We start from the raw sequence: 27668 nt of genomic DNA on the forward strand, positions 1-27668 counted from the left end.
CCCTTAAGCACATCAAAAGCACATACAAATTGATGGGCTAATTCAGATGGTGCAGAGGGACTAGGGAACGGTGCAGGCTCTTGTTACTCAAAGGGTGGTTGGCTTATGGACCAGCAGCACCAGCACCACCTAAGAACTCACAAGAGATGCAGAATCCCACCCCAGACCTCCAAAGTCAGAATCCAAAAGGACAAAATCCCCAGTGATTCACATGCACGTGAAATTCTGAGAGGCCTGGTCCTAGACAACTCTTGGTTGTATACAAAGCAGACTGGTTACTCAATATCTTTGAAAGTATGAAGCAAACGCTCCCCCGGCTTCCCACTTCCTATCATACTCTAAGCCCCAGACTTGTCAATGTTAGAGGGATAGCCTCCCTTCTGGGCAGATGCTATCAAGGCCACGAAGGTGCCTCAGCATGGGTCAGGGCCCAACAAGAGGACTTGGATGCTAGGGGTGGGAGGAGAGATGAGAATCTTCCCAGTGGCAAGCTACCTTTGCTTTCCCTGGCAGCCAGTGGGCAAAGATGGTCCTTGGGCTGTCTCTAGCCTGCCTTCCTCTGGGCCATTGAGCTCACTCTGCTCTAGCCTCTAAAGAAAGGATCTTTCCTCTCATCTTTTTTTCTTTCTCCTGCTTTTTCTTTTCTAGTGGCACAGTTCAGGGGGCTCAGACCTGACTGTGAGCAAAGGGTCAGGACCTCACCTGCTCTAATCTGAGCACTATGCCAGAGGGGCAACAGCCACCCTACAGCTCCTCAGTGACCAGCCCAGCCCCCAGAGCTAGGAGACCACATAAGGACCACCAGGGGGCTTTTGTTTGAAACATCCTACATACACAATGATATGTCCTATGCAGATGTTCCTGAGAGTTAAGGAATTGGGAAGTTGAGGTCTTGGCCATCATTACATCATGTTACATGTGAGTAACATTAGCTTGCTACCTCAAGATCTGCCCAGCACAGACGTGTGGCCACACACCCACCAGTAGGGGCTAATGGTCCAGATACACCATGCATGGATCAGTGTGTACTACAGAGGACACCTGTCACATTATCCAAACGGGGAGATTTTCGAGCCGAGGAAATGGCCTCTGTTTTAACCAGGATTTCAATTCTCAGGGAGCCACTAACTTAGTGATCATTAAATCTGGCAGACCATCTCCCTGCTCCAATTTCTGGTGAGACAGAAGGATCATTTCTGTGGCAGGTATAGTAATGGGGGATCATGAACAGTGGGGGAAGAAACAGTAAAACCTTGAAGGTTAAGAAAAGATGAAGGAGGAATAGAAGAAAAACAAGGATGAGAAATCAGCATGAAATGCAGGAGCTGGGGGTGCCTAGGGCGCGGCTCCCACCCCACGGGATCCCCAAATGACAAGGGTGAGTGGTTACGTACTGATGGGTCACCCACCGATGAGGATCATGGGCCGGTTCTTCATCTGGGAAATACTGAACATGCCTGGGGTGAGGGAAAGATGGGGAGGGAGAGGAAAGCAGGGGAGGGGGAGAGAGAAAGGGTAGGGAGGGGAGAGTTCACTGAAACGAACGCACTTGACAGCCCCCGAGCACATGCTCAGCTATATGCGCCCTGACAAAAGGCCCCCACACGTGCATAGGTCGCTCAAGGCTGAGCCCAAAGAACAGTGTGTGGACATCAGGACCCTGCTCTCCCTCAACAGAATGCGGGATGAGAAGGAAGCAATGATACCCCTGTCTCCCCACCCAGTAAAACAGCCCAAGAGCATGTGGGGTCCCCTCTCCTGTGCAGCCTCTGCTATGACATCTCCCCATGGAAGGAGAAGCATCACTGCACCCTGAGGCCAGAGGGCCAACTGGAGTGAATGGTAGTGGGGATGATGCTGACTCCTGCCAGCTTCCTCCTAGGTGTTCCTTGGTCATCTCATCCCACAACTCCACACCTCCGTCCTGGGGACAAGGCCCACACTCACCATCCAGGCCAACCCTCCCCATCCTGCCCTTACCTGCATGCTGCCGCTTCTTCCTGCCCACGGCAGCCCCAATGATCCTCAGCAGCTCCTGCTCGGAGGCCCCAGCTCGCAGGTGATCCCGCAGGGATACCTCAGAGTTTCCAAAGAGGCAGACCTACGTGGGGGTGAGGACAATATGCCTTCCTTATCCCTGAGCCTTGGCCTCCTGGCCTCTGAAGAGCTAACTCCTTCCCTGGTCCTCCCTCCGGGAGGAGCACCAGGGCCCAGACCTCCCATGGCAGGGTCCCCAGTGGTGAGAGACAGAGGTTTTATAGGGAGGTCAGAGAGGCTAGAAGAGCAAGATGCAAAATTGGACTTCCGAATACCTGTATGTGAGTTACAGTCATATTTCCCTTAGCGTATTTTTTAAAAACTAAGTAGATGCCAACAGAGATAGCATGGAAAAATCCAGATCTGTACGTTCTGAGACACTTACTGGAATGGCCTCTTTATCACCATGAGAATGGCCCCCAATCAGTTGGAGCTGTGTGTGTCCTGGAAGTCTCCTACTCCCTGTTGTGGCACACACATCCCATCTCACCTCAGCCCCTCCAAGTCCCTTGTGGACATCACCCGCCTGCCCTGTACCTATCTGAGTCTGATCACTGCTTGGAAGCTTTGGCTGAGGGCTGCTGGGCATGACAGACAACTTAAGGTCATGCAAACTTCGCTCATTGCTTCTCAGCTTCTGTAAGAGGGATGGATGAGACAGCCCCAGAAATCAATATACCTACTATCCTTCCACCTAAACTTTAAGTGTCTACTCTGTGCCAGCTCTGCACAAGGCACTGTGGCCACAGAGAATGTCTGAGAAGCTTCTGAGGGCAGAGACCACTGGAGAAGATACCAGTGAAATCTAGGATAGGTCTAACTTCTTCACCATGCCAGTTATTCCTCATGCCTCACTCCCCAGCCAGTCTCCAGGTTCCCTTCTCTGCAACAAAGAGGTTCCTCCTGTGGACTTCACCTGGTGGACTCCGCTCCAGCTGGCTCCTGCCTGGGAGATCAGTGGGTAAAGGGAAAGAACGATCTTGAGGCATTTCTCCCCTGCTTCCTCCCTGCTTTGATGCATCTGGCAGCAGCTGCTTCCCTGCACAGCTGAAGTGCCAAAGAGGTGGCCTCTCCTATAAGGCTCCAGCCCTTCCTGGGCCCCTGTGACATCAATGCCCACCTCCTTGCCCTTCCTAAGTGGGAACAGCACTTTGCTGCTGCTGGTCCCAAGTACCTCAATATCCTTTATTGGTTCCCTTAATCCTATATGTTATAAATAGCTTCTTCATTGCATTCTCTTCAGAATCCCACTTTCCACTTCCTGCCAAGACCTCACAGATACAGATACCACCTCTAGTCCAAGTCAATTCCATATCTCCAGCCCAGAAAACCCCCAAGCTTTTCAGCAACCTGCTGGATGGTTCCTTTTGGATTCAAACTGGATGCATCTAAATCCAACCCACTATCATCACCCTCCCACAATTGTAAAAGATCCCAAGGCCTTCCAGCTAACATGATGCCTTCCTCCCCTCCTTCCGCAAACATTACCAAGCTCTCTGAGTCTTCCTTCCCTTCAATTCACACTCTAACATATTTGGAGAACCACTGAATGGCCACCTAACTGGTCTTCCTGTCATCACACCCAGGTTGCAGTTTATAAAACACATGGGGGATGTCTCCCCTGTTCAGGAACCTTACACAGCACACTATTTGTCCACAGAACACATTCTGAACCAAAGCCCTCTACAATGTAGTCTTCCCATAGCTGACTTTAATTTGCCCTTGTTTACCCAACCAGTATGAACCCTACGTGTGCACCCTCCCCTCCCCACTTCTGTCTCACCCATTCTTCAAGGCTCACCGAGGTCTGTAGTGCTCTTGAGGCCCTGCACCCTCACCGCCTATCCAGCCATGCGTGTGGCAAGGATTCTCGTGCTGCCACACATTGCCTCTGTTTGGTCTTGCCTGCGAGTCTGCATGGCCCTGACGAGAGGGGGTCCCAACATCCCCCACAGGGCCAAATGCATAGGACATGCTTGTTAGATATGAGTCACATCCATTTCTGGTTTCAGAGCTGAGCCCCTGGCCTAGCGGAAGGGGCTAACCATGGTGAGGGCCAGGCAAAATGCACATTGATCCTTCAGCTCTCCATGAGAGCTGGAAAGGAGCTCCCAATAAACCAGAAGCAACTTCAGAGCCCCACAGAAGGAAGGAAGGAATCAAGGTGACATTTCCAGAGGGGCCATGAGTTCACCCTCACCTGCTGCTCCGATGATGCCCCCAAACCTGACATTGCACCAACCACACCCCTGTGCCCTGCCAGCCTCCTCTCCAATCAGGGAGAACAGGTGGGAGGAGATACAAGAACACAGAGGTGGCAAGGGGTCCCCGTGGAGGAGGGGATGCTCACCTTGAGGTTCCCGTCAGCCGTGATTCGCAGGCGGTTGCAGGTCCCACAGAAATGCTCAGACATGGACGTGATGAAGCTGATCTGGCCTTGGAAGCCAGGGATTTTAAAGGCCTGGGCAGGGGACAGTGAGAGCAAAAGGGCAGTGGAGGGGATGGGCTACTGAGCCCAGTCTCTCACTCCATGACATCAGAACCTCCACTCCTCAGCCCTCTCCCAGAGGACCCCTTGTGAAGCTCCACCCAAGGCCCTCAGGTGATAGAAGACTCTGGTAGGATGGATGACCCATGGGGTGACCTACACTGGGCTTGCCCTAATAAAAGCTGCTAAGGCAGGGACCTGTGGGCAGCATGTTTAGAAAAGTCTGTGTGGAAGAGGGATGAGCACCCCGCTCTGCCACCTCCTAGAGTGTGTCCTCTGACACATTACTGAGCCCCCGACCCTAGCTGAGCCCATATCTTCATCCATGAAACAGGGAGGCGGTTGTGATAGCACTGATGCCTCCTGCTTAAATGGCACCATCCCACATCACAGCATCCCCACCACAATGCAGCCCCCTGCTAGCTCTCCATCCTCGGGTGGAGGCACAACATTCCTCCAGGCCTGTCCCACACCCTCCTGCTCCCTAACCTTGGCTGTGCTGGATTCCTCCTCTGGCAGCTTCTCCAGCTCTGGCCACTGCTGCCGGATAGTGTCCAGCATCTCCTTATAGCTGACCATCTTCTTGAAGTTCCACTTGTTGCCTGTATTTGGGTTGGGAAGGCAAGGGGAGCTTCTGAATCCGAGTTGAAGGGGCCCCGGGGTCTTTGAGTCCATCCCCTGCCATAGCATAGCAATCAGTTCTCAGCCTCTTAGATGGGTGGATTGAATCACAACCACAGTGGACTCTGAGAAGCCACCAACAGCCCATCATAATCCTAGACCCACTGCCCCTGAGGTCAGCCATACCCAGCAGGTGAGCCACCCTGCGTGACCTGCAGGCCCAATCCCTTCTTCCCTCCCCCACCCGTCCCTGGTCACTGACCATCAAAAGGCATGTACTCTATGAAGCGCACGTCCAGGGGCAGGCCCTTGGTCAAGGCCGCAAAGTCCAGGAGTTCATCCTCGTTAAGGCCTCGCATCACCACACAGTTCACCTGGCCAGGGAACAAGGGGACCAAGACGGCTGTGTCCCCTGCATTCTTTTATGGAGATGACGCTTGGGGGCCTGGCACTCACTGAGGCCTTCCACTCAGGGACCCATTCCTTGCTTCTCCCACTCAGTTCTCTAAATTAGGGGATTCCATGGGGTCACTGATTTTCTCGTTTCTCTCGAGGGTGGGCAGGGCTGGACCAGCAGGGAGAGAAGAGGTGGGAGGGTGCACGTATTTCAGCCATGCTGGCCAGAGCTGAGGGCTCTCAAGTGGGCCAGGGGGCGTTGAGGGGAAGGCCAGGGCGGTGCGGAGGGAAGTCGGGAATCTACAGCGGGGGCACGGCCTCACCTTCACAGGGTTGTAGCCCAGCTCGATGGCCTTGTGGATGCCCTCCATGACCTTGTGGAAGCCTGGGAGGGAGAAACAAGGATCCAGGAACTTATGTCCTCTGTCCTCTTCCCCCACATCCCCATGGAAAAGCACCAGAGCCCATCTAGTCTGGAGATTGGCAAACGTTTTCTGAAACAGGCCAGAGTAATATCATAGGCTTTGCAAGCCAAGAGGCAAAATTGAGGATCCAAGTAAGTATATGTCACAAAGTGTTGACTAAATTCAAAATGTGGTAGTAACTGAGTACAATGTTTTATAAAACAGATCTACAAATGGGATACAATAATGCAATTCTTTCTGCAGGGACAATATTTTGCTTAAATGGGGTTCATAGTTAATGTTTTTTGAATTTATCTGATTTTTGAATGTTATCTGTAAAATGCATTCTTGGCTCAAAGGCTACATGAAAACAGGCAGGGGGCTAGATGTGGCCTGTGGGCCGTAGCATGCTGACCCTGGATCTAGTTGAACTCTCTTGTAGTCTACAGGAGGAAACTGAGACCCAGAGAGAGGCAATGCCCTGCCCAAAGCCTCATTGCTCCATCTTTCAGAATGCAGGTTTTCCACTCCGATTTCAGTGTTTTCTCCTCAACAGTCCATCAATTATTCACTCAACACATACTCTCTGAGCACCTACTACGCACAGGTGCTTTTCCAGGGCTGGTAAGTGATTATTTGCCTCAACAATCATTAACCACAGTCAGTGTGACCCCAGGCTGACTTCACTGCCCAGTTCTCTCATGCATCCAATCACTTGATCACCTACTGCATCCTGGCCCCCTACAGCACCCCCAGCCTGCACAGCCTGGGTGGTCACCTGTGAGACAGGGTGCCTAGAGATGGCCTCCATGGTTTCCTTGCAGCATTTTCAGACTGCTCAGTGAGAAGGTAAAGGGAAAAATGTGTAGCTTTGAAAAACATGCTGCTGCTAGAATAACCTAGAACTATAAGTTTCCTTTTCTGTAAAACACTCCCCTCCAAAGGCAGGTGGTGGACAAAATATGAATGGGAGGGAAGATCCAATGTCTCCAATCCATGTGCCAGGAAATGAGAGACAAAAAGGGAGAATGTGTATGCGGGCAGTACAGCCCACAGATCCACCTCCCACTTTCCCACCACAGAGCCCTTGCAGGTTCTGTACTCCTGCTCCCCTTCAGAAACCGTCCTGTTCCTCAAGGCCAGCATACATGCATCCTCCTTGAAGCCCTCCTAGTTCTCTCCTGCTAGGAATTCTTTCTTCCTCCCTGTAACACTTTAATCAATATCACAAGACCAGCAAAGGCTGTCCCCTGGAATGAGATCTTTTGGCCCTTAGCAGCCTGTAAGGCCAGGGCAATGTCTCATGTGCCTTCTGTCCCCTCCACAGCACCTGCAGCAGCCCTCCATAGAGGAAGGAGACACCATGAATGCTTCCTCAGCACATGGAAGGTATTAAAGCAGGGCATCACACCCCGTTTATGAAAAGGAAGGAAAGAAGGTGGTGGGGAAGCTGTTTCCAAGGAAGAGGAAGGAGATCTGGGTCTCCCCGCCATCCCTCTCATCCTCCAGAGTCCTCAGTCATGTACCCCCCTTCCTCATATCAAAGGGTATCCAAACCTGAAGAGCCTTTGCCTCAACATGAGGTCCATGCCAAGGGGAAGCCAGGCACTGGTCTACTGTGACTCAGAGCTCAAGGCTGGCTCCACCTCTCTACCTCGGGCCTCCTGAGGCAGCTGAGTGGAAGGTGTGGGTGTGCTTGCAGTAGGGGGTGCATAGGAGGGGCTTATATCCAGGTGGGCACAGGGACAACCATGGGGGACTGCTGGGGGACCCCCATCTGGCAGCACACACCCAGACCCTGGCATCCCAGGGCAGCAACTTCCACCCTGGGCTGTCCCATGTTTCTTCAGAGCTCATCGTACAATGACCAACTCGGCCCAGTTTGCCACAGACTGTCTTGGTTTTAAAACTTCAAGTCCTTCATTCTAAAACCCCCTCAAGTCCTGGGCAAACTGGGGCTGGGGCGGTGGGGAGGCTGGTCACCCTAGGTCATTGGCGTCTGACCCCCAAAGTCCCTGACATACATTTGGCAAGGATGCGGGGTGAGAAATAAGTGCTTTGACTTACTGATAGCCCAGACAACAAGAAGTGACCAGTCCCCTCGCTCAGCAATGGCCCTCCCTTCCCAGCTATGTGCGGGCCCTGGGAGGGACACCCGCCTCATCCACATCCACTCACCTTTCCTGCGGACGATGAACTCAAACTTGGCAGGCACCAGGGTGTCCAGGCTGATGTTGATGGCACTAAGACCAGCCTTCTGAAGCTGGGGCAGTAGCCGGGCCAGGTTGATGCCATTGGTGGTAACACCGATGGTCCTCAGCCCTTCCAGCCGCTGCAGCTGGGCTATAAGGACAGCAAGAAAGAGGTCAGACTGTTTGCTTGTTCTTGGTGAGGCTGGGAGAAGGGCTAGAAGACAAAACTCTTTGTCTAGACAAGACGGATGGAAAAGAGGCTCTCTGCAGACCTATATTAACCAGACCTAACTTAAAAAGAAAGCTAAGAATCAAAACTGGCAAAAATAATGAAAAGATTAAGCATTGAGTGCTCTGTGCTAGGTGATCTGTGGAGGGCTTTGCATACATTAGCTCACTGAGTCCTCATAATAACAATTATCTCATTTAGGAGATAAGAGGTGCTCTGAAAGATTATGAAAATTGCTTAATGCCACACAGTAAGAAGAGCTGGCATTTAAATCCATGTATACTTGACTCAGGACTCTGCTCTTAATAATCAAGTACTACACAGGTCTTGATACTCTGTATAATGGAAACATAAAGTGTTTGAATTAAGTGCTATTTGACAGCTCCATTCTACCAAATATCCCTAGAAATAATGGAGGGATTTTAAAAATCCATAATAGCATTGGAAGGTAAGAAAGAATACTGCAGATAGCCCAGAAAGGTAAAGAAGTACTGAAAGAGGGAAAGCAGATGGGACCGATCAGATGGATAGAGACCACAGCTCAAAGTGCACCCAGGAGAAGTTTCTGTAAAAACAGGGAGAGACTAATGTGCACGCAGCTTAGTAGTCACATGTGCAGGAGCAGAGGGGTCCTACTGCATGTCAGGGAGGTTGTCTAACAGGGGAGTTATATTTGAAGGAGCTGGACAGGTTGGCCTCATCCTTCCCTGTCGGCAGGGGAAGGCAGCAGAAGCATTTGCCTCAAGGATAGAGCACCAGCGCAGACACTCACGCCAGCCATGGGGCTCTATTAGTTCCTTCTCACACTGCTAATAAAGAAATACCTGAGACTGGGTAGTTTATAAAGAAAAGAGGTTTAATTGACTCACAGTTCAGCATGGTTGGGGAGGCCTCAGGAAACTTACAATCATGGCAGAAGAGGAAGCAAACATGTCCTTCACATGGCAGCAGCAAGAAATGTTGAGAAAAACAGGAAAAGCCCCTTATAAAAATCATCAGATCTCGCAAAAACCCACTATCATGAGAACAGCATGAGGGCAACCACCCCCATTATTAAATCACCTCCTACTGGGTCCCTCCCATGACACGTGGGGATTATGGGAACTACAATTCAAGTAGAGATTTGGGTGGGGACACAACCAAACCATTTCGGGGGCAAGGCCTGAGTCCCGGTGACACTCAGTAGCACCTCACACTCCTTCTCCACAACCTCGGAGCAACCCACAGAAACAAACAACATTACCAGGCAGGCCAACAGAGACCTCGGGCACTAGGATGAGTACACTGCCAAGAATCAAACATTTAAGGAGGAAGCATGAAAGAAAGACAACCAGTTCCCCAAATAGAAGAATGAAAGGAGGAGGAGAAGGAACAGTGATAACAGAAGACAATTCTTTTAAAAAGCAGAGGGAATATCCTCATTGGGATAAATATTCAATCCTGAAAATAAACCAAGAAAAAAACCCTAATTAGGGCTCTTGAAAATTCAACAATATATAGTTACAAAAAGAAAAAATTTGAGAAGCAGAATGGACACAGGAATGAATGAACAAGCTGGAAAATTCAGCAAAGGCATTCTGAAAAAGAGCTGGATACAGAAGACTAAAGAATGAAAAGAATGAATCTGAAGAAACATACCTGCTCACATTCAAATCCAGTAAGATCTAGAGAAAAGATAAGCCATCAAAATGGACACAGCAGTTATCTTTGATCAGTAGGATCATAGGTGATTTTTGTATTTATTTATAGGTAAAATTTCTTTCTATAACGAACAAGTTTTCTTTTATAATGTAGGTGACACACAAACACCCCTCCCCATGGACTTTAACTGACCTCTGCTACATGGACAGTGCCACTGACTACACCCTTCCGGCCACCAGACCAGTTGTTTCCAAGAAGCTATGTAAACGTATGTCTCTACGAAGACCCAGCTCAGCTCTGCATGAGAGAGGAAACCAACAGTAAAGTGCTCAAGTGAAGCCGAATATTAGAAAAGGCAGAATATTACAAAATTCATCATCAGTTTAAGATAGGGGTGCATGGGAATGCACACATTCATAGTGTAAGAATAGAATCATATAATCTTGCTGGAGAGAAGTTGTACATGAACTTTTAAAGCCCTTGACCTGAAATTCCACTAAGAATTTAGGGAAATAATCGTGGATGTGAATAACATTTACCTACAAAGATGTTCATTACAGGTAATGCATAATTAAGGGAAGTGGGAAAAAATCTAGAGAGCTAACAATAGCAAACTGGTTAAATTATGTTTTCTCGGGATGGAATATTATGTAACCCAAAATGACTCTGTAAAATCATACATTAGGGTGTAGGGAATGCACACACTATATTACGTAGAAAGAACAGTTAACACGAGATGCAGTAAACACAAAAAATAGTAAATACGAGATGCAGAGAAAAATGGCAGGTGGGTCATCAAACCGAAATGTCAACAGTGGTTACAAACAGGCAGTAACGACATTCTTGCCGCTTTTCTGAAATAAACATAAGTTACTTTTGTAAAAAAATAAAATAAAGTTTACAAATAAAAGCTATTTGAAAAAGGAAAGAGCTTCACTTCGGCTCTGCCAATTAGGAAAATTAGCAGTGGTTGTTCACTTCTACCAAATCAACCCTGGAGAAACACAGAACCTAGGAATCTAAGAACTTAACAATGTAAGTCCTTAAGAAGGCTACGTGTTCTGAAATGGTATGAGTTAGGGGATGAAGATGAGCAAAGAATGTGAATAGATAAAGGAAAGCTGTATTCTTTCCCTTGCCCACTGAGACCTCAGCATCATCACTGATTATCCCCTTACTGAAGAAATCAGGAGCAACTGCCCAAAGAACTAGCTTAAAAGTCAACTGGAGGCCAGGCACAGTGGCTCATGCCTGTAATCCCAGCACTTTGAGAAGCCAAAGCAGGTGGATCACTTGAGGTCAGGAGTTCGAAACCAGCCTGCCCAATGTAGTAAAACCCTGTTTCTACCAAAAATACAAAAATTAGCCAGATGTGGTGGTGGCCCATGCCTGTAATCCCAGCTGCTTGGGAAGCCAAAGCAGAAGAATCACTTAGAACCCGGGAGGTGAAGGTGGCAGTGAGCCGAGATCATGTCATTGCACTCCAGCCTGGGTGACAGAGTGAGACTTTGTCTCAAAAAAAAAAAAAAAAAAACTTGATAAGCTGATTTTAAAATTTACATGGCCAACCCTTATGTATGTAAAACCCTGTTGCAAAAGAATAAAAAGAACTTGCCCTACCAGATAACTGACTGATGCAGCTACAGTGATTAAGACAGTTGATATTGGCAGAGACTAACGAATGGACCAACAGAACACAGTAGAACCTGAAACAGATGAATATTTACAGAATGGCAGATTTGTGGAGGAAGTAAGGATTGTTCAATATAAAGAACTAGAAAAAAAATGGCTATCCACATCCAAATGGAAAAAAATTACACTGAATTCCCTAAAATCATCTACAGATAGTTTAAGGACCTATACGCAAAATTTAAAATTTTTAGTGAAGAACAAAGGTAGGTGATCTGATCTGGGGTTAGGTGTTTCATTAACAAGATATGAAAACACTAACCATAAAAGAAAAAAACAACCATTACACACAGTGTAACTTGTTTTTTTCAGATTGGGAAGAGATATTCGCAACATATAAAGAAGCTGCACCAAATAAATATGACAGGACAAAGAACCAAATAGCAAAATGGGCAAAAGACATGACCAGGAATTACACAGTAAAATATATTTTATATGTATGTATAGCTAATTAACATGTGAAGAGATGTCAACTTCATTCTTAAACATGAAAATGCAAATTAAGACCACAATGAAATACAATTTTACACTTGTTCGGCTGGCAAATATCAAGAATAATACTGAGTGTCGGGAGGTCATTTGGCAGGATCTCTTACACAGTGCTAGTGAAAGTGTATTTGGCACAACCACATTATTAAGTAATGCCACATTGTTTTCCAGAGTTGAACATTCACCCGCTTTATGATCCGGCAATTCCACCACTAGAGAAATTGTACACCAAGATATGTTCACAAAAACAAGAATGTTCAAAGCGGCACCGTCCACAACAAAAAAGCTGGAACCAATTCAAATGCTCACTAAAAGGAGAAAATAGGGTACATTCACATGATGTAACAGTAGACCACAGAGGAAAGAAGAGAACTACAACTCTGTCTAACATTGTGCATTTTACTTGAGTCAAAAACAATAAGCCCCAAAAGACTACACACAGCATGACACTCAAAGTTCAAAACGCTGTATCTACTTTTTAAAAAGCAAGGGAATAGGCCAGGTGTGGTGGCTCATGCCTGTAATCCTAGCACTTTGGGAGGCCAGGGCAGGAGGATCACTTGAGCTCAGGAGTGCAAGACCAGCCTGGCTAACATGGCAAAACACTGTCTCTACAAAAAATACAAAAATTAGCTGGGTGTGGTGGTGTGCACCTGTAGTCCCAACTACTCTAGAGGCTGAGGTGGGAGGATCGCTTGAACCCAGGATGTTGAGCTGCAGTGAGCTGTCGTGCCACCGCACTCCAGCCTGGGCAACAGAGCTAGACCCAGTCTCCAAAAAAAAAAAAAAAAAAAAAGAAAAAGGGGTGACGGGGCAGCAAGGAAATGATAAATAGAAAACTGAGGAATTCTTACCTTAGGAGGCAGTGGGTGGGGGCAGGGTACAGGATAGGGAAGGCCCCAGAGGTAGTTAAAAGTTATTGCCAAAGTAATTGGTGGTATAGTGGGTTTCCTTAGGAACCGCTAACATTAGTAAAATACATAAATTAACATGAATAAAGTAAAGCAAGTCATACAGGGATCAATGATGACAATATCTCATGAACCAAGGATTATGATTTAACCTAATTCTATGCAACTGGAGCCCATCAAAAATAAAACAAAATGCTTTACCCCTTTTCACAATCTGTCAGTGGCTCTCCATTACATTAAGCCTCTCGTGGGCTTTAAGCTGTGAGATCAAGCTATATTGTATAAGAAAGGCAGGAAGGAATGGAGGGAGTGAGGAAGGGAAGGGAGGAAGGGAAGGGAGGAAGGGAGGAAAGAAAAAGGAAAGGAAGAAGCTGCAGCAATGAGTGATTGTTTTTTCAACTTTTTTGTATATTCAGGGGTACATGTGCAGGTTTGTTACATTGGTTAACTAGTGTCATGGGGGTTTGTTGCACAGATTACTTCATCATCCAGGTACTAAGCCTAGTACTCAATAGTTATTTTTTTATGATCCTCTCCCTTTTCCCACCCTCCACTCTCAAGTAGGTCCCAGTGTCTGCCGTTCCCCAATGAGTGATTCTTAAGCTGAGTCCAGCTCATCTGGCAGTGGCCAGTCATTCGGGAAGTTAGGATGGAAAACAAGGGCCCTGCAAACTCCTCCAACACTCTCACAGTACTTGTGCACTTAGTTCCTTCTTCCTTACTTTGGAAGACCCTAACTTTCACTGTACAGCATGGCAGCTGTTGGCCACATGAGGCTACTTAAATGAATGAAAGTCCGTAAAATACAAATTCAGTTTCTCGGTTACATTAGTCACACGTCAGGCACTCAAGAGCTATGAGTGGCTACCATATCTGACTACACCGATGCAGAACATTCCTTCATCTTGGGAATTTCTATGGCAAGCTTGTCCAACCTGTGCCCTACGGGCTACAGGTGGCCTAGGATGGCTTTGTGGCCCAACACAAATTTGTAAACTTTCTTAAAACATTAGATTTTTTGGTGAATTTTTAGCACATCAGCTATCGTTAATGTTCGTGTATTTTATGTGTGGTCTCAGACAATTCTTCCGATGTGGCCCAGGGAAGCCAAAAGATAGGACACCCATGCTCTATGGGACAATGCTATTCATGGCAAAACCCGCTGTAACTTTTGCACCAAGATAGTGCTTTAAACCCATCTCAGCTGAAAAGAAGGGGCATGGGACTTTGTCTACACACGAAGCAGGGTGGAGAAGTGCCGGAGAGGCAAAGGTTGGCAGAGGGAGCCAGAGAGCGTTGAGAGGCCCAAACCCTTCCCGTGGGGTGTTCTGCAGCACCTCTCAAAGTCTGACAGAACTTCAGACAGGGAAGTGAGGTGAACGGGACCTCAGGCTCGGCAGAAACCCAAACCTGCAATCCTTTTGCTCTGCCTCCAGGTGGGGGCCCCTCAAAACCCTCACCTGAGAGGGTAGGCACAGGTGTTTGTGAACATCCTGGCCCTGACTTCTGTTCACTCTTCCTCTGTCCCTCCCTCCTCTACCAGTACCCATCTGCCCTGCCCTTCAAGGCTGCTTTGTTCTGAAACAGCTCCTCTGGGGAAGATCAGAGGCTAGCCCCTGAGAGATGTCAGAGTGCTCACAGACACAGCGCCACAGGAAGTCAGAGGGTGCAGCCGCCATTCTTTTTGAAGCACTGGGGGAGGGGCGGGGGAGGTGTTTCACCCACCCCCACCCCACCCCCTGGGAGGCAGAAGGTAAATCCTCAGAAGCAGGTCACTGCAGGCGGGGCCTTGTCCTAACCAGTATCTATGTGGTGATCACCCCTTGCCCATCCCATTCCACCAGCCAGGACCAATAACCACAAAATATCATAGCAGAAAACATCCTTAAAGTGGCTCAGCCACAACTGAAGAAACTGAGGCCCTGGGTTGGGAAGGAACCTGCACAAGTTCACCCAGCCAGAGAGTGGCAGAATGGGGACAGAGCTACCAACTTCCCCAGCTCTCACTCTTCCCACTGTGCATGCTGGGGTTTCCGGCGGAGAGCCCTGAGTCCTCATACCTGTGCTCAGTCATCCTGTACCTCCCTGACCAGTGAGTGATCCTCACCCCCTCTGCTCTCTCACAGGTCCTAGCACAAGGCGGCCCATGCCTACGGATGCCAGGCAGAGGAAGTGGCCTGGATGAGGGGGCTGGGCCTGGCAAGCAGCTGGGTTCAGCAGGTTCAGCCCTTTCCTGGTAGCCAGCCTGCCTTTTAGCCCTGAGGAGCTGCCTGGAACATGGGGTCAGCTTGCCTGGGCCAGCTCAGCCAGCACAGGATGACAGAGGATCTCAGGCCAAGTGATCAGTCAGGGCTGAAGGGAGCTGGCCATGGGGCAGGAGGGAGAAGAGGGCTGTCAGGGGGACCTGGGCCCCTCCTCGGGACTCTCACAGCACCTAGGCGCCCCTTATACAGCAGCTGCTTCCTCCAGTGGACCATGGGTCCTCAACAGCAGTGCTGGTGCTCATTCACCTTCGTGTGCCCAGCACAGTATGAGGCACATAAGAGGGTACTCCAGCAAACAATTACTGAGCCAGAGAGCTGAGGGGTGGGAGGTCCTGTCCAAAGCAGCTGGAGCGGGCAGCAACCAAGAACACGGAACCTCATACCCCCGACTTCACCACCTATAATTACATGAGCAAAGGTCTCTTTCCTGATCTTGGGGTTTAGAAACAGTTCATGGCAAGAGGCCCTTTAGAGCTACCTTTACAGAGCACTTCCCACAGGCTGGGCATTTCATTCTCATTTCCTCCTCAGGTCAACCCTATAACGTTAGGTACTATCACTGCCTCAAGGCTTACAACAGATTTTAAAAGTTGCCCAAGGTACGCTGCTTGTAAGATGCACAGTGGAGACTCAAATAGGAGTATGCCATACTGCAGAGACTGTACTCTGACCCAGTCTCCATTCATTCAACGAATCTCAGGGAGCATCAACCATGTGTCAGGCACAGTACTGGATGCCAAAAACAAAACCTGCTCTAGCAACCCGAGAGTTTTCACACCAGTGAATGGAGGAGACAGACAATTAAAGAAACCAAACACACAACCCAATCACACAGTGCCAGGATGAGATAAATGCTATGACGCAAAACAAAGTAGGGTAAGTGGGTAGGACAGGGGTTGCCACATTTTTTCTGCAGAAGTCCAGATAGTAAATATTTTCTTCTTGGCTGGCCAGCTTTGCAACACAGTCTTTGTCATCACCAAGCAACTCTGCCAAAGCAGCCACGGGCAATATGTAAATGAATGGGCATGGCTATATTCCAATAAAACTTCATTAACAGACACTGAACATACAGGATTTTATAATTTTCATGTGGTAGAAAATGTTATTCTTTTGATTTTTTTCCCCATTATTTAGGAATATAAAAACCATGGCAGGATACAGTGGCTCACGCTTGTAATCTCAGCACTTTGGGAGGCTGAAGGGGGTGGATCACTTGAGGTCAGGTTCGAGACCAGTTTAGCCAACACGGCGAAACCCCGTCTCTGTTAAAAACACAAAAATTAGCCAGGCATAGCGGTGTGTGCCTGTAATCCCAGCTACTCGGAGGCCGAGGAAGGAAAGTCACTTAAACCTGGGAGGTGGAGGCTGCAGTGAGCCAAGATAGTGCCACTGTACTCCAGCCTGGGCAATAGAGTGAGACTACCTCAAACACAAACAAAAAACAAACACACTCAGTTTGCAAGTTAGACAAAAACACATGTTGGCCCAGATTTGGCTGCTATAACTTGCCAATTTCTGGGAAAGAGTGGCTGGTGTGAGTACATGAGGATGCACTTTAGACAGGATGGTCGAGGAAGGCCTTGCTGAGATGACATGTGAACAGAGACCTGAATGAGGTCGAGGAGAGCGCTCTGAGCTCCCAGCAAAGGGAATAGCACGTGTCAAGGTCTGGCCACGTGAATGGGAAGGAGGGGGAAGGTGGAGAAGCCTGCGAGGGTTTTGGAGGTCAGCAAGAGCCAGGTCACGTGGGCCTCCTGGCGAGGACCTTGATCTCAATGTGACAATAAGCTATGGAGGTCTGGCATTTGCGAGCTTCATGACCTTGGGCAAGTTATTCAACCTAAGCCTCATTTTCTCATCAAAAATGGAAAGAATAATAGCACCTGTCTCAGCAGGTGTGGAAGGACCAAGTGAGTGTCATGTGCTAAATGAATGTCAGCTGCCAATGTTAACAATGACATCAGTGTCCAGCCGGATGAGGCAGCGCTGGGAGGAGTGGCGATGACTTTCGTCCAACTCACCCACAATGTCCACCACGTCTGGCCGGATGAGCGGCTCTCCGCCTGTGAGCCGGATCTTGTCAATGCCTTCCTTCACAAAGAGCCGGGCAAGGGTCAGGATCTCCTCTGTGGTCAGCAGGTTGACCTTGGGGGTCAGCGGGACCCCCTCCTCGGGCATGCAGTACTGACCTGAGGGAAGGATGAATGGAGATGTGGAGGGAGGAAACAGGCATGGCCACAGCCCTGTGATGCCTCCACTCCCCAACCCTTCATCAGGCCAGTCTTCTCAAACACATCTGGACGTGAGCGGAGACCTCACTAAACCTGAGGTGGAAAAATCTCAGGCCAGCATTTCCCCAGGCCTGGCCTTTCTCATTTCTGAAAGGTTAACACCTTTCCCTATGCCCAACACATACAATCTGGCCATAACATCCCTCAGTGGGAGGCCGAGGGCATGGGTTAGAGATGAACTAGGCTGAGGGCAGAGTCTGGCCTCACTTCCTGGGCTGAGGGCACTTGGGCAGGGGGAAGGGTGGAAGGAGGAAGGGGGCAAGGGGGGAAGGGGGCAAGGGGGGAAGGGGGCAAGGGGGGAAGGGGGCAAGGGGGGCAAGGGGGGAAGGGGGGAAGGGGGGAAGGGGGAAGGGGGGAAGGGGAAGGGGGGAAGGGGGGAAGGGAGGAAGGGAGGAAGGGAGGAAGGGGGGAAGGGAGGAAGGGGGGAAGAGGGAAGGGGGGAAGAGGGGAAGGGAGAAGTGGGAGGGGGAGAACGTGTGGAAGGGAGAAGGGTGAAAGAGGGGAAAGGGGCAGGGGGGAAGGGGGGAGGGGGGAGGGGGGAGGGGAAAGAGGGGGAGGGGAAAGAGGGGGAGGGGAAAGAGGGGGAGGGGAAAGAGGGGGAGGGGGAAGAGGGGGAGGGGAAAGGGGGAGGGGAAAGAGGGGGAGGGGAAAGAGGGGGAGGGGAAAGAGGGGGAGGGGAAAGAGGGGGAGGGGAAAGAGGGGGAGGGGAAAGAGGGGGAGGGGGAAGGGGGGAGGGGGAAGGGGGAGGGGAAAGAGGGGGAGGGGGAAGGGGGAGGGGAAAGAGGGGGGGGAAGGGGGAGGGGAAAGAGGGGGAGGAAGATCAACTTTGGAAGTCCCTCCAGCAGTGGCTACAGGTCCAGAGCAATCTTTGCAAGGATTATGAAATGAGGCCTCTTTGTTATCAGCCTGGCCCCAGCTGATTTGTTATGGGACTGGGGCACCTCCAGAGTCAGCAGTGCTGCCATGGGCATGGCTGTCTACTTCACATGTTTATAATGTCCACCACCCCACCCCTGGCCATGTCCTGGACTTTGGAAACTACAGGGAAACAGAAGGAAGGATCCCTGAAGACTGAGAGGTCCAAGACCCAATCTTAATTATAAATCCAACTGTATTTCTGTTTTCAAATCTAATCCCAAGTAGGACACAGCTTCTACAATCATACAACTCAGCCTTGACCCCTATCTTACCCCTGAAGCCCACCAGGCCTGGTAAGCAAGGGGTAGCGAGTGAGGAAGTTAGAAAGCAGAACTGGAGGACTCAGGAGGATTTCCAGGCACAGGGAGATTTTAGAGGCTGCTTCGGCAGAGGGACACCAGCCCAGAGGGGGCCCAGGAAGGTGACTCACATCTGAGGTTGCACTTCTCCGTGAGGGAGATCCGCAGGTAGCTGTGCTGCCGGCCAAAGCTGTCTGTGAGGAAGGCAGAGAAGGGGGCCGCATGCTCCCGCAGGAACTGCCTCCGCCTGGACAGCTCCTGCAAAGACAGGGCAGGGAGGAAGCATGGGCCCTTGCTACCGGGCTGGGGAGAGGCGCAAGGAGAACCACCTGCCCCCTCCCTTACTCTGACATCTGTGCGGAGCTTCTAACCCTTCCACATGTTTGGGCTCTGGCATGTTGGGGAAGCTGGGATTGTCCCTCTCATTGAAAAATGAGCTTGAGGAGAAAGACCCACCCCTTAAGTATTCAGCTCGGGGGTAGGGGGCGGGTGGTGATCTCTGCGGGGAGGATTTCTGGCTGGGCAGCAATGTGGAGGCAAGGGTGCGGGGGAATCTATTAGCGCTTATTCTTCACTCTAGCCAGTGCAAAAAAAAAAAAAAAGGGATCGTGCACCGATGATCGCGAGCATTCGAGCATAAATGGGAAGACACTGCTGAAGGCCACAAGCAAGGCCCAAACCCGTCCTGCAGAGAGAAGGGAGCGAGCCAGCTTCACCCTTTCCCATGTACAAGTCTGAACTAGTCTGACCCATCTCCCCGTGATGTATCGGTCCTTGGAGAGTACAACCTGGGTCCTGACAGATGCTGATGAGATAATTGCTCCAAGGAAGTAACATTTACCAAGCATCTTGAAGTTTCCAAAGAACATTCTATTTCATTCCCACACCCACTCCACGAGGGATTATTATAACTAAGGCTTGGATGGGGTCCAAGAACACCCTCGGCAGAAGCGGGATTCAAATCCAGGTCTTCGGATTCCAGGTTCTAAATTCCTCCCTTCTATCACACAGAGAGTCCAAGAAGATAGGGAGGATGACAACTAGGGTGGGTAGAAGTCACTTCTCTAGAATATTTCAGACAAAAAAATCACAACCCTGGAAGTCATGCATGAGATCTACAGACAAGGTTCTGGAATGGGGACAAGAAACCCTGGTTTCTGCGGCAGGTATGACCTGGCACGCTGTAAAAGTCCCTTAACTTCTCCAGGCCTGCTTTCCCAGTTGTAAAATAAGAATACAGCTATAGGCTAAGGTTGTCTTGCTAGGAGTAAAGATGGGGGCCGGGTGGTAGTAGTGGTATTGGAAGATGGTAGGTGAACACCTAAAATTATGATGGAGAGTAGAAGCCCTCCAGCCCTCCAGAGGTCCAGCGCAACTACATTAGGAGGAAGAATTATTTGCTTCAGTAAGTTCCTCGGCTCCAGCTGCACATTAGAACCATCTGGAGAACTTTAAAAAAAGATTCCAGTGGAGACTGACTAAATATGGATCTCTGAAGCTGTTATGTTTTCAACCTCTCCAGGTAATTCTCATCGGCAGCCCTTGACTGGGTCAAGAGCCACTGAATGGTTCAAAGATAAGAGACATGAGAGTGTGTGTGAGGCTGCTCTTGCTTTCTGGGCCCATAAAACATTCCTCACTCTACCCATCTCAGGAGAATTTCCCACCTCCTCTGAGAAGCCCTGCTCACCATCCTGTGGGGAGTAAGCAGCAGTCACTTCTCTAACTGCAGTCTGCTATAATCACAACAGTCACTTCCTCCGTCCCTGTGGTGTGATGGAGAAAACTCAAACTCATCCCACTGCCTTTCCACAGACAGCCTCAGGGGTGGGGTGGGGGCCCTCCATAATCAAGAATCCCATCAGCCACCAGAGTCCAGATGAGATACCTGGGAATCTGGATGTATTGCCGTGCTGTGCCTTCTTTTTCATCAACAGCTATTTGCAATTCAGTCATGTTAGTCACCCCAGATTCTACCTCTTCACTTGCCAAGATACCCCCCTCAACCCAGTCTTAACATGTTGGGGGGATGGGGTGGCTGGATGGGGGAGGAGTCAAAATAAATCAAATAATTGGGAGGTGAGAGGACCAAGGAGCATGATTCAGCAGAAATCTGAGAGCAAGCAGTGTGACGGAGCAATCACGAATGGAATTAGGGGCTGGGTGTGGTGGTTCACGTCTGTAATCCCAGCACTTTGGGAGGCCGAGGAGGGCAGATCACTTGAGGTCAGGAGTGCAAGACGAGCCTGGGCAACATGGTGAAACCCCATTTCTATTGAAAAATACAAAAGTTCACTGGGTGTGGTGGCGGGAGTCTGTAATCCCAGCTACTCAGGAGGCTGAGGCAAGAGAATCGCTTGAACCCAGAAGGCAGATGTGGCAGTAAGCCAAGATCGTACCACTGCACCCCAGCCTGGGCAACAGAGCGAGACTCTCTCAAAAGAAGAATGGAATTTAGTGCTCTTGTTCTGGCAATGGGAGAGGCTGGTCAGATTTCACTTTTAAGAACTTTTGTGACCCTATGTGTATCACCCATTCTGAATCCAGCCTCCTAAACACACACACTCTCACCTTGCCAACAATGCAAACTCATTACTTAGATATTAACGAGCCTCATTCCTGCATCTTCTTTTCTCTAACACTGCATGCCCTGCTTTCATTCTTCTACTTTTTTCCCTGTCCCTTAAATCTCCTGGAGGAAAAAAATATCAGCACCAGTCAAAGGAGCCCAAGATTCAGAGGGAATTACAGGACAGAGTAGACAGTAACTCTGCTTGCTCAGGAGGGCTGGGACATGTCAGAAGTAGTAGGAAGCCCTAAATGGATCATATTCCCAGGGTCCCAGCCTGGCCCGGCCTATTTCCTCTCTGTGAGAAGTCATCCTGCCTGATTCCGTATCCCCAGTGTCTAGCACAGGATGTTGGTACATTTTGAATCACATGAACAAATAGTCCTGTCCCTAAACAGAAAGGTCGTATATGCAAAACCCAGTTACATGGGGGTAATCATTTCCCGGCTGGTCTCTACTGTCAAAATGGTTTAACCTGGTACAGTGGTTCGAAACCCTGGCAGCACATCAAAATCACTCAAGGAGCTTCAAGGACTGATGACAGAGCCCCGTCCCAAGATTCTAGCTTAACCTAGTGCCTCAGCTGTGCAGCCAGGGCTGAGAACCATCAGCCTAGTGACACCAAGCGCTAGGTGCTCTTTGAATCCAGGGCTAGTTGTTGTGGTTCTGAGCACAGGATTTGGAGTAGGTGAGCCTATATTACAAGCCAGGTCTAGCTGTTGAGCACGTCACCTAAATCCTCCAAACCTTAGTTTCCTCATCTATGCCGTGGAAATAATAATCCAACCTAACTCAACTGGAGGAGTTCCTGGCACAGAGGTTTCCAGTCAGTGATCTGTGGAGGAACACCGTTGTGTGCTGTGATCAGTTTTTCTAGTTTGTCAGCTTCCCTTCCCTTCCAAGACCCGAGCCTTCCAACCCTACTAACAACAGATGGCCAGAGGGGGGGTTTCAAAGCTGCTGCCACACCACCCACGTGGGGTCTGAGCATCCCCAGGACCACCAATACTGGTGGCTAATAAGCAGGCACCAGGCAGCCTGCCAGACACTACTGGTCATCTCATGTCTACCCAGTGCAGATTGGGGTGGGGTGAAGGGGGTGGGGAAGGATGGGACAAAAGCGTTAAAGTGGGACCCTGCCCTCAAGATGCCTTCCTCTACTAGTCACTAATCTTGGGCATCTATTTGACTGCTAAAGGCTAGCCCTCACATAGCTCCAAAGTCTAAACAGAGCAGCAGGGTTATTGAGGAGAAAAAAAAGCACATTCCGAATCTAAGTATCAGTGGCCCTGATTTACCCTGCTATTGGGATGATGTATACTAAGGGCCTCTTAAAATTAATCTCTTTTAAATGAGAGGACCCAGCAAAGAGCCTAGCTTAGCCTGATTCTCCTTCCCCCTCCCCTCATTCCCACCCTAAGTGTGACATCTTTACACCTATGGCTCCTGACAAGGACAGTCACATTTCGCTGACACATGGATTTTCAGGAGCTTGGCAGATTGGAAGTCAAGATGAGCCCCTGAAAAGCCCTCTTTCCCTGCTCCCCCTCATTCTCCCTCACCAGGCCCTGCTGTACTCCTCCTACCTTCACCCACACCCACTTCCTTGCAGCCTAACCCCTAGTCAGCATTTGTTTTTTCTGGCCCCCTGAACAGCTGGGTGCCTTTGCCTTGCCTGGACTCACTCTCCCTGCTTCCCCCACCACAGGCAGCAGGCTTCATTGTTGCCCAACAAAGCCCTTATGGAGCCTCAGAGGGAGAAAGAGGGGTACAGTACTCCCAGGCTGGGCTGAACCCTGCAAAGATTGTCTGGGCCACCTCAGACACATGCTGGCAGGTCGCTGTGTCTCCTCCACCCACCTCCCCATTGACCCACACACTACCCCTTTCCACATACAGCAGCTACTCGAACTGTTCTTGAACTCAGCCCACAGCCACCTTTCTGTACAGCCAGCTCCCACTTACACCTCGCTTCTCTCCCTCACACCCTCACCCTGCCAACACAAACAATGCCCAGTGGCTTTCCATCCTAGCTCTCCAAGCACCTCCCATCCCAAACCAGACTACCAGAGCCCTGTGTGGGCGTGTTGGGAGAGAGAGACCCTGCAAGAAGGGGTTCAAGGTGTCCCCACCCCAATTGGCAAGCTCTAGAGATGAGCAGAACAGATCCACTTCCAGACTCACTTCCCCTTAGAGTCTCCTCAAGACAGATTTCTGTGCCCTCCCCCATCTTATGATGGGCTGGCCCAGCCCTCTTATTTTATAAACATGAAGCAAAGGGAAGTGACAGCCCCAGAAGCCAGGTGAAATTGGAGGCGAAACTGGCAGGTGAAAACATGGGACTCCCTGTCCAGTATGGTCTACTATGCCACGTGACTCGAAGTTTCAAGCAGCTACAATTATTGGCTGAATCCACTGCCTGCACAATCCTGTGTTAAGCGCCTGTGGGGATAGAAAGGCAGAGGTGCACCCAGCCCTCGGGAACTCCCAGTCTGCTGAAGATAACCCTAATGAGATGTCCAGGATTCAATGTGAGTTGACAGAATAGCTATCCAACAAGTCCAGATGGGAGGGGACTCACAGGACACAGCATGTGCCAGTGGCAGCATGGATAATAGTAATTACCACCAACATTTACATAACACAGCACTTACACGGGCTAAGCTTTGTTCTAAGTATATACGTTAACATATGTTAACTCTTTTAATCCCTGTGACATTCTATGAAGTAGACACTTTTATTCTCACTTTGCAGATGAGAAAACAGACACTGAGGGGTAAGGGGACTTGGTGAATCCCCTAATAAGGGATGGGGCTGCCCCAGAGTCTATGTTCTCCTTTCTGCAACATTAGCCCTCCCTTCACAGTATAAAGGGATGGACAGGAGCAGGTTCTCTCCCTGGCCTCCACACAGGGAGGACAGAAAATCATTAGAGTTCCTTGCCCTCTACTTTACAGCTCTGCGACTGGAGGAAAGTTAACTTTGATTAGCCCCCTCACCTGAACATACAAACTCTACTCACCTTACATGGCTTAGTGAGGACTAACTGCTTTCACATGCGAGCCACTCAACACAGGTTCTCTCATGAAAGACCAGTACAAAATAAACTGGGGGTTGGGGGAGTGGAGAAGAAACGTCCCCTTTTCTTGAATTCTTTAAAGATCTCTCAGCCATCTTTGCTTTACTATCTCTTCTTCAATGACGGTCAAGAGTTCAAGGATACTAAAAAGTCTTCACTTCCCAACCATGGGCCTGCTTATCTGAGGATCCCAGAGGGACTTAGATTTGGGGAAAGCAAATGTGGCGGAAGTCATTGAGCAATATGGGGGAGAAGGGAGCAGTGATCTTATGGATCCCAGGACAGGAAGCCTAGTTCTGGGAGACGGGAAAAAACGACTAGATAGGTACCGAAAAGAGGTTTCACTAAATGAAAAAGAGGTATTTTTCCCCTCAAATTATTCCCTAACCACCTGAGCAGAAGAACAACCAAAACCTAAAACTTTTCATGACTTGAAACTCTCTGAAGGGTGCTGTCAAGGACGGAGGGATCCTACCCGAAACCCTAAAGTCAGAGGTATTAATTTCTAACCTGGAAGAGGCCAGTCCTGCCCTGTTCTGGCTGAACCCTCCCAAGGTTAATAAAAATGAGACAAGGAAAGTCAGCAAAGGATGGGTTACAGAGCCCTGGGACTACAGTAACAACTCACCTTTGGTGACACCGAGGTGACATGTTTAGTCAGTCACACTATGAAGCAGGTGTCACTGGGACACCTGATCTCTGAGCTCTGGGGCTAGGGAGGGAAAATGTTTAAGAAAGAGGGTGGGTTCAAGGCAAGGCTGAAGGGTACTAATAAGACATCTCACTGGACCCAAAGTCCCAGTCCTCTGCTTACCCCAATTTCTGGCCAAGCTCAGAGCCGGCAGGGGTGGCGTGGCTGGGGGGCAGGGAGGTTCTGAAGCGGGACTCCCAGGAGCCTCTCCCGCTGGGTTAGCGGGTGAGACCGGGAGGTGCATCTGGAGAACATCGTTCCACTGAGGACTGCCAAGGGGTCCCTCCTAGAAGCGGCCAAGCAGATAGGCCGGGAGCTACTGGGGGAAAAGGGCAGTGTGCTCCGGCCACTCCCGCCCCGGTAAGCTGTGGACACGGGCGGGGTGGGCTCACCTCCGAGGCAGCTCGCGCGGACTCCCCGGGGCGGGGCTGTGTCACTGGAGCCCCTGAGCTGCAGCTCCGGGCGCTGGACCTCAGGAGCCGCCGCAGCATCCGGGACAGCGGCTGCGCCGCCATGAAGCCTGATCCCAGCAGAGCCGCAGCCCACAGCCGGCTTCGGGAGCACACTGGCCGGGCACTCGCCTCCGGGGTCATCCCAGCAGGGGCGGGGAGGGGCGGGAGGAGGACGGGACCCGCGCAGCCAATAAGCTAGGACGCTGTCCCGCATGGCCTTGTGGGAGCTGTAGTACGCTCCCTGTGCCCACTTTCCTGGGTCGGGGTAGAGCTCTAGGGCAGAAGGGTAAACTCAGGTGGGGAACAGGATTCTTTTCCTTCCAGTTTTTCTGGCTGCTCTAGTCTCAGCTTTAGGTCGTGGTGTGACAGTAGGCAGGACAGGACAAGGGCCAAATGAATGAGGCACTGCCTTGGGTGCAAAATTTAAGAGGGTGCCAGCAAAACTCCGGTTATAATTTTTTAATGTAATATTTCAAAAAATAGTAATAAATTTTCAGAAGTCCGTGAAATATCAACGTTCTAAATAAAAAGATCGATCCTACACTTGCATGACTCACCTCACTCAGTGCACCACAGTGCAGATTGTGGTTGTAAAACAGGTCTTTTAAGATACACTTCTCCAGGTGTGCCCCAAAAGGATATTAACAATCTTGCCTTCTCCATGGAAAAAAAAAAAAGTGAATGAGAAGAAGTCACAGAATCAGTGGACAACATTTTTGAAATGGTTCTTATACACCAAGCACCATGCTAAATGTTATTTAAAACAATCCCGGTATGAATAGAATGTCCATTTTGCAACTGAGGACATTGAGGCTTAGCGAGACCAGGTAATTTTCTCGAAGTCACACAGCTGATGGTGGGTTTCAAACCCAGGGCAATCTGCTTTCTACAGTCATTCAGTCAAGATTCAATATGTGTTGGGAATGGTGGGGCGTGCCTCTTCCTCTCTGTAAAAAGTAGAGTGCTGTAGTCCTTTAAGATTTTGGATAACACACACAATGATGAGCTTATGTACTAAGAATAATTATGCTCAAACCAGCCTGTTGTATCCAAAACCCTATCCCTGTAGAATTGCAAGAATAAAACACCGGCTGGAACATACGGCTGCCAAGTGTATGCTTAGGAAGTGGGGATATAGCTCCTGATTTTGAAGAATTGGCCGAATAGTGGGAGAGGAAAGAATAACCGAATATAACTGACTTTTACAAATGCAGTGAGACTGTCAGAAAAGCTGAGATGATTTTAGCCTTAGATTCAATGTGAGTTTCTCACAATGATACTCAAAATTAAAAAATACATTGTGGAGGATGAAAGTGTATCTGGGATATGTTTGAAATAGATGTGACAAGTATGCCAGAGGTCTGTTTACAAGGGGCCTGAAGACCAACTGAGAACTGTTCAAGCTCTGTCCACTGCTAAGTTTAGATATGTCTGGATTTATCAGGGAAACTGGGCATGGGGACAAGAAGGATAAAACAATTTTTTTTTTGGTGGATATGAGGCTTGAAGAGCCTTCTAGAGAGGACTCAACCTCAGGGAAGAAGCCATCTGACATATGAACTTGATCCAAGAATGTCACTAGCTCCATGAAGCCTCTCTAGATTCTACCCTCTTCAAATTGTATGTGATGATCCCTTCACTTGGGCTTTACTGTTGTCTTTTATAGAACTTGGGTCCTCAAGGCAAGACCTAAGGCTTACTCAGTTATGTTTGAAGGCCGAAATCCTCTCCATATTATCACACATCTACTTGGACTCCTCTAGTGCTGGGAAACTTTCTGGCTTCCTGATGTTGTCTGCTCCACTTAAATGTCTCCCCACCTATTAAAGTTCTTACTTGTATTCAGCAAAAGAAGTGCCCCTTTCTGTTAACATATGGTGATTAAGTGTCATGAGGGCCAAATCCTCTGCTAATGGCTGGGAATAAGGAAATACTTCCAAGGGCTCACAGCCTGCAGTAGGGCTCTGATGTGGCAAATCCATGGATTGATTTAGAGGGTTCTGTA

General features: G+C 49.4%; 1 protein-coding gene across 3 annotated transcripts in view; it reads right to left on the minus strand.

The window, feature by feature from the left end:
* Nucleotides 1-25868, minus strand: part of MOCS1 (molybdenum cofactor synthesis 1) — a 29214-nt gene extending 3346 nt beyond the window's left edge. Inside the window, exons 1-10 of one of the 3 annotated variants that reach the window (XM_030929023.1) lie at nucleotides 25604-25868; nucleotides 19004-19130; nucleotides 17386-17553; nucleotides 8125-8289; nucleotides 5866-5927; nucleotides 5409-5520; nucleotides 5015-5127; nucleotides 4388-4498; nucleotides 1981-2101; nucleotides 1410-1457 (exon numbers count right to left, since the gene is read on the minus strand). In XM_030929023.1, the coding sequence (XP_030784883.1) occupies nucleotides 1410-1457; nucleotides 1981-2101; nucleotides 4388-4498; nucleotides 5015-5127; nucleotides 5409-5520; nucleotides 5866-5927; nucleotides 8125-8289; nucleotides 17386-17553; nucleotides 19004-19130; nucleotides 25604-25804 (1228 nt within the window). In that variant the 5' untranslated portion in view covers nucleotides 25805-25868. Of the gene's footprint in view, nucleotides 1-1394; nucleotides 1458-1980; nucleotides 2102-4387; nucleotides 4499-5014; nucleotides 5128-5408; nucleotides 5521-5865; nucleotides 5928-8124; nucleotides 8290-17385; nucleotides 17554-19003; nucleotides 19131-25603 lie in introns of all 3 variants that reach the window. The other 2 variants (XM_010389734.2, XM_030929024.1) reach the window with 2 other exon arrangements.
* Between the last annotated feature and the right edge of the window lie 1800 nt (nucleotides 25869-27668).

This window comes from Rhinopithecus roxellana, chromosome 4, assembly GCF_007565055.1.
Source record: "Rhinopithecus roxellana isolate Shanxi Qingling chromosome 4, ASM756505v1, whole genome shotgun sequence".
NCBI classification, from domain to species: domain Eukaryota; kingdom Metazoa; phylum Chordata; class Mammalia; order Primates; family Cercopithecidae; genus Rhinopithecus; species Rhinopithecus roxellana.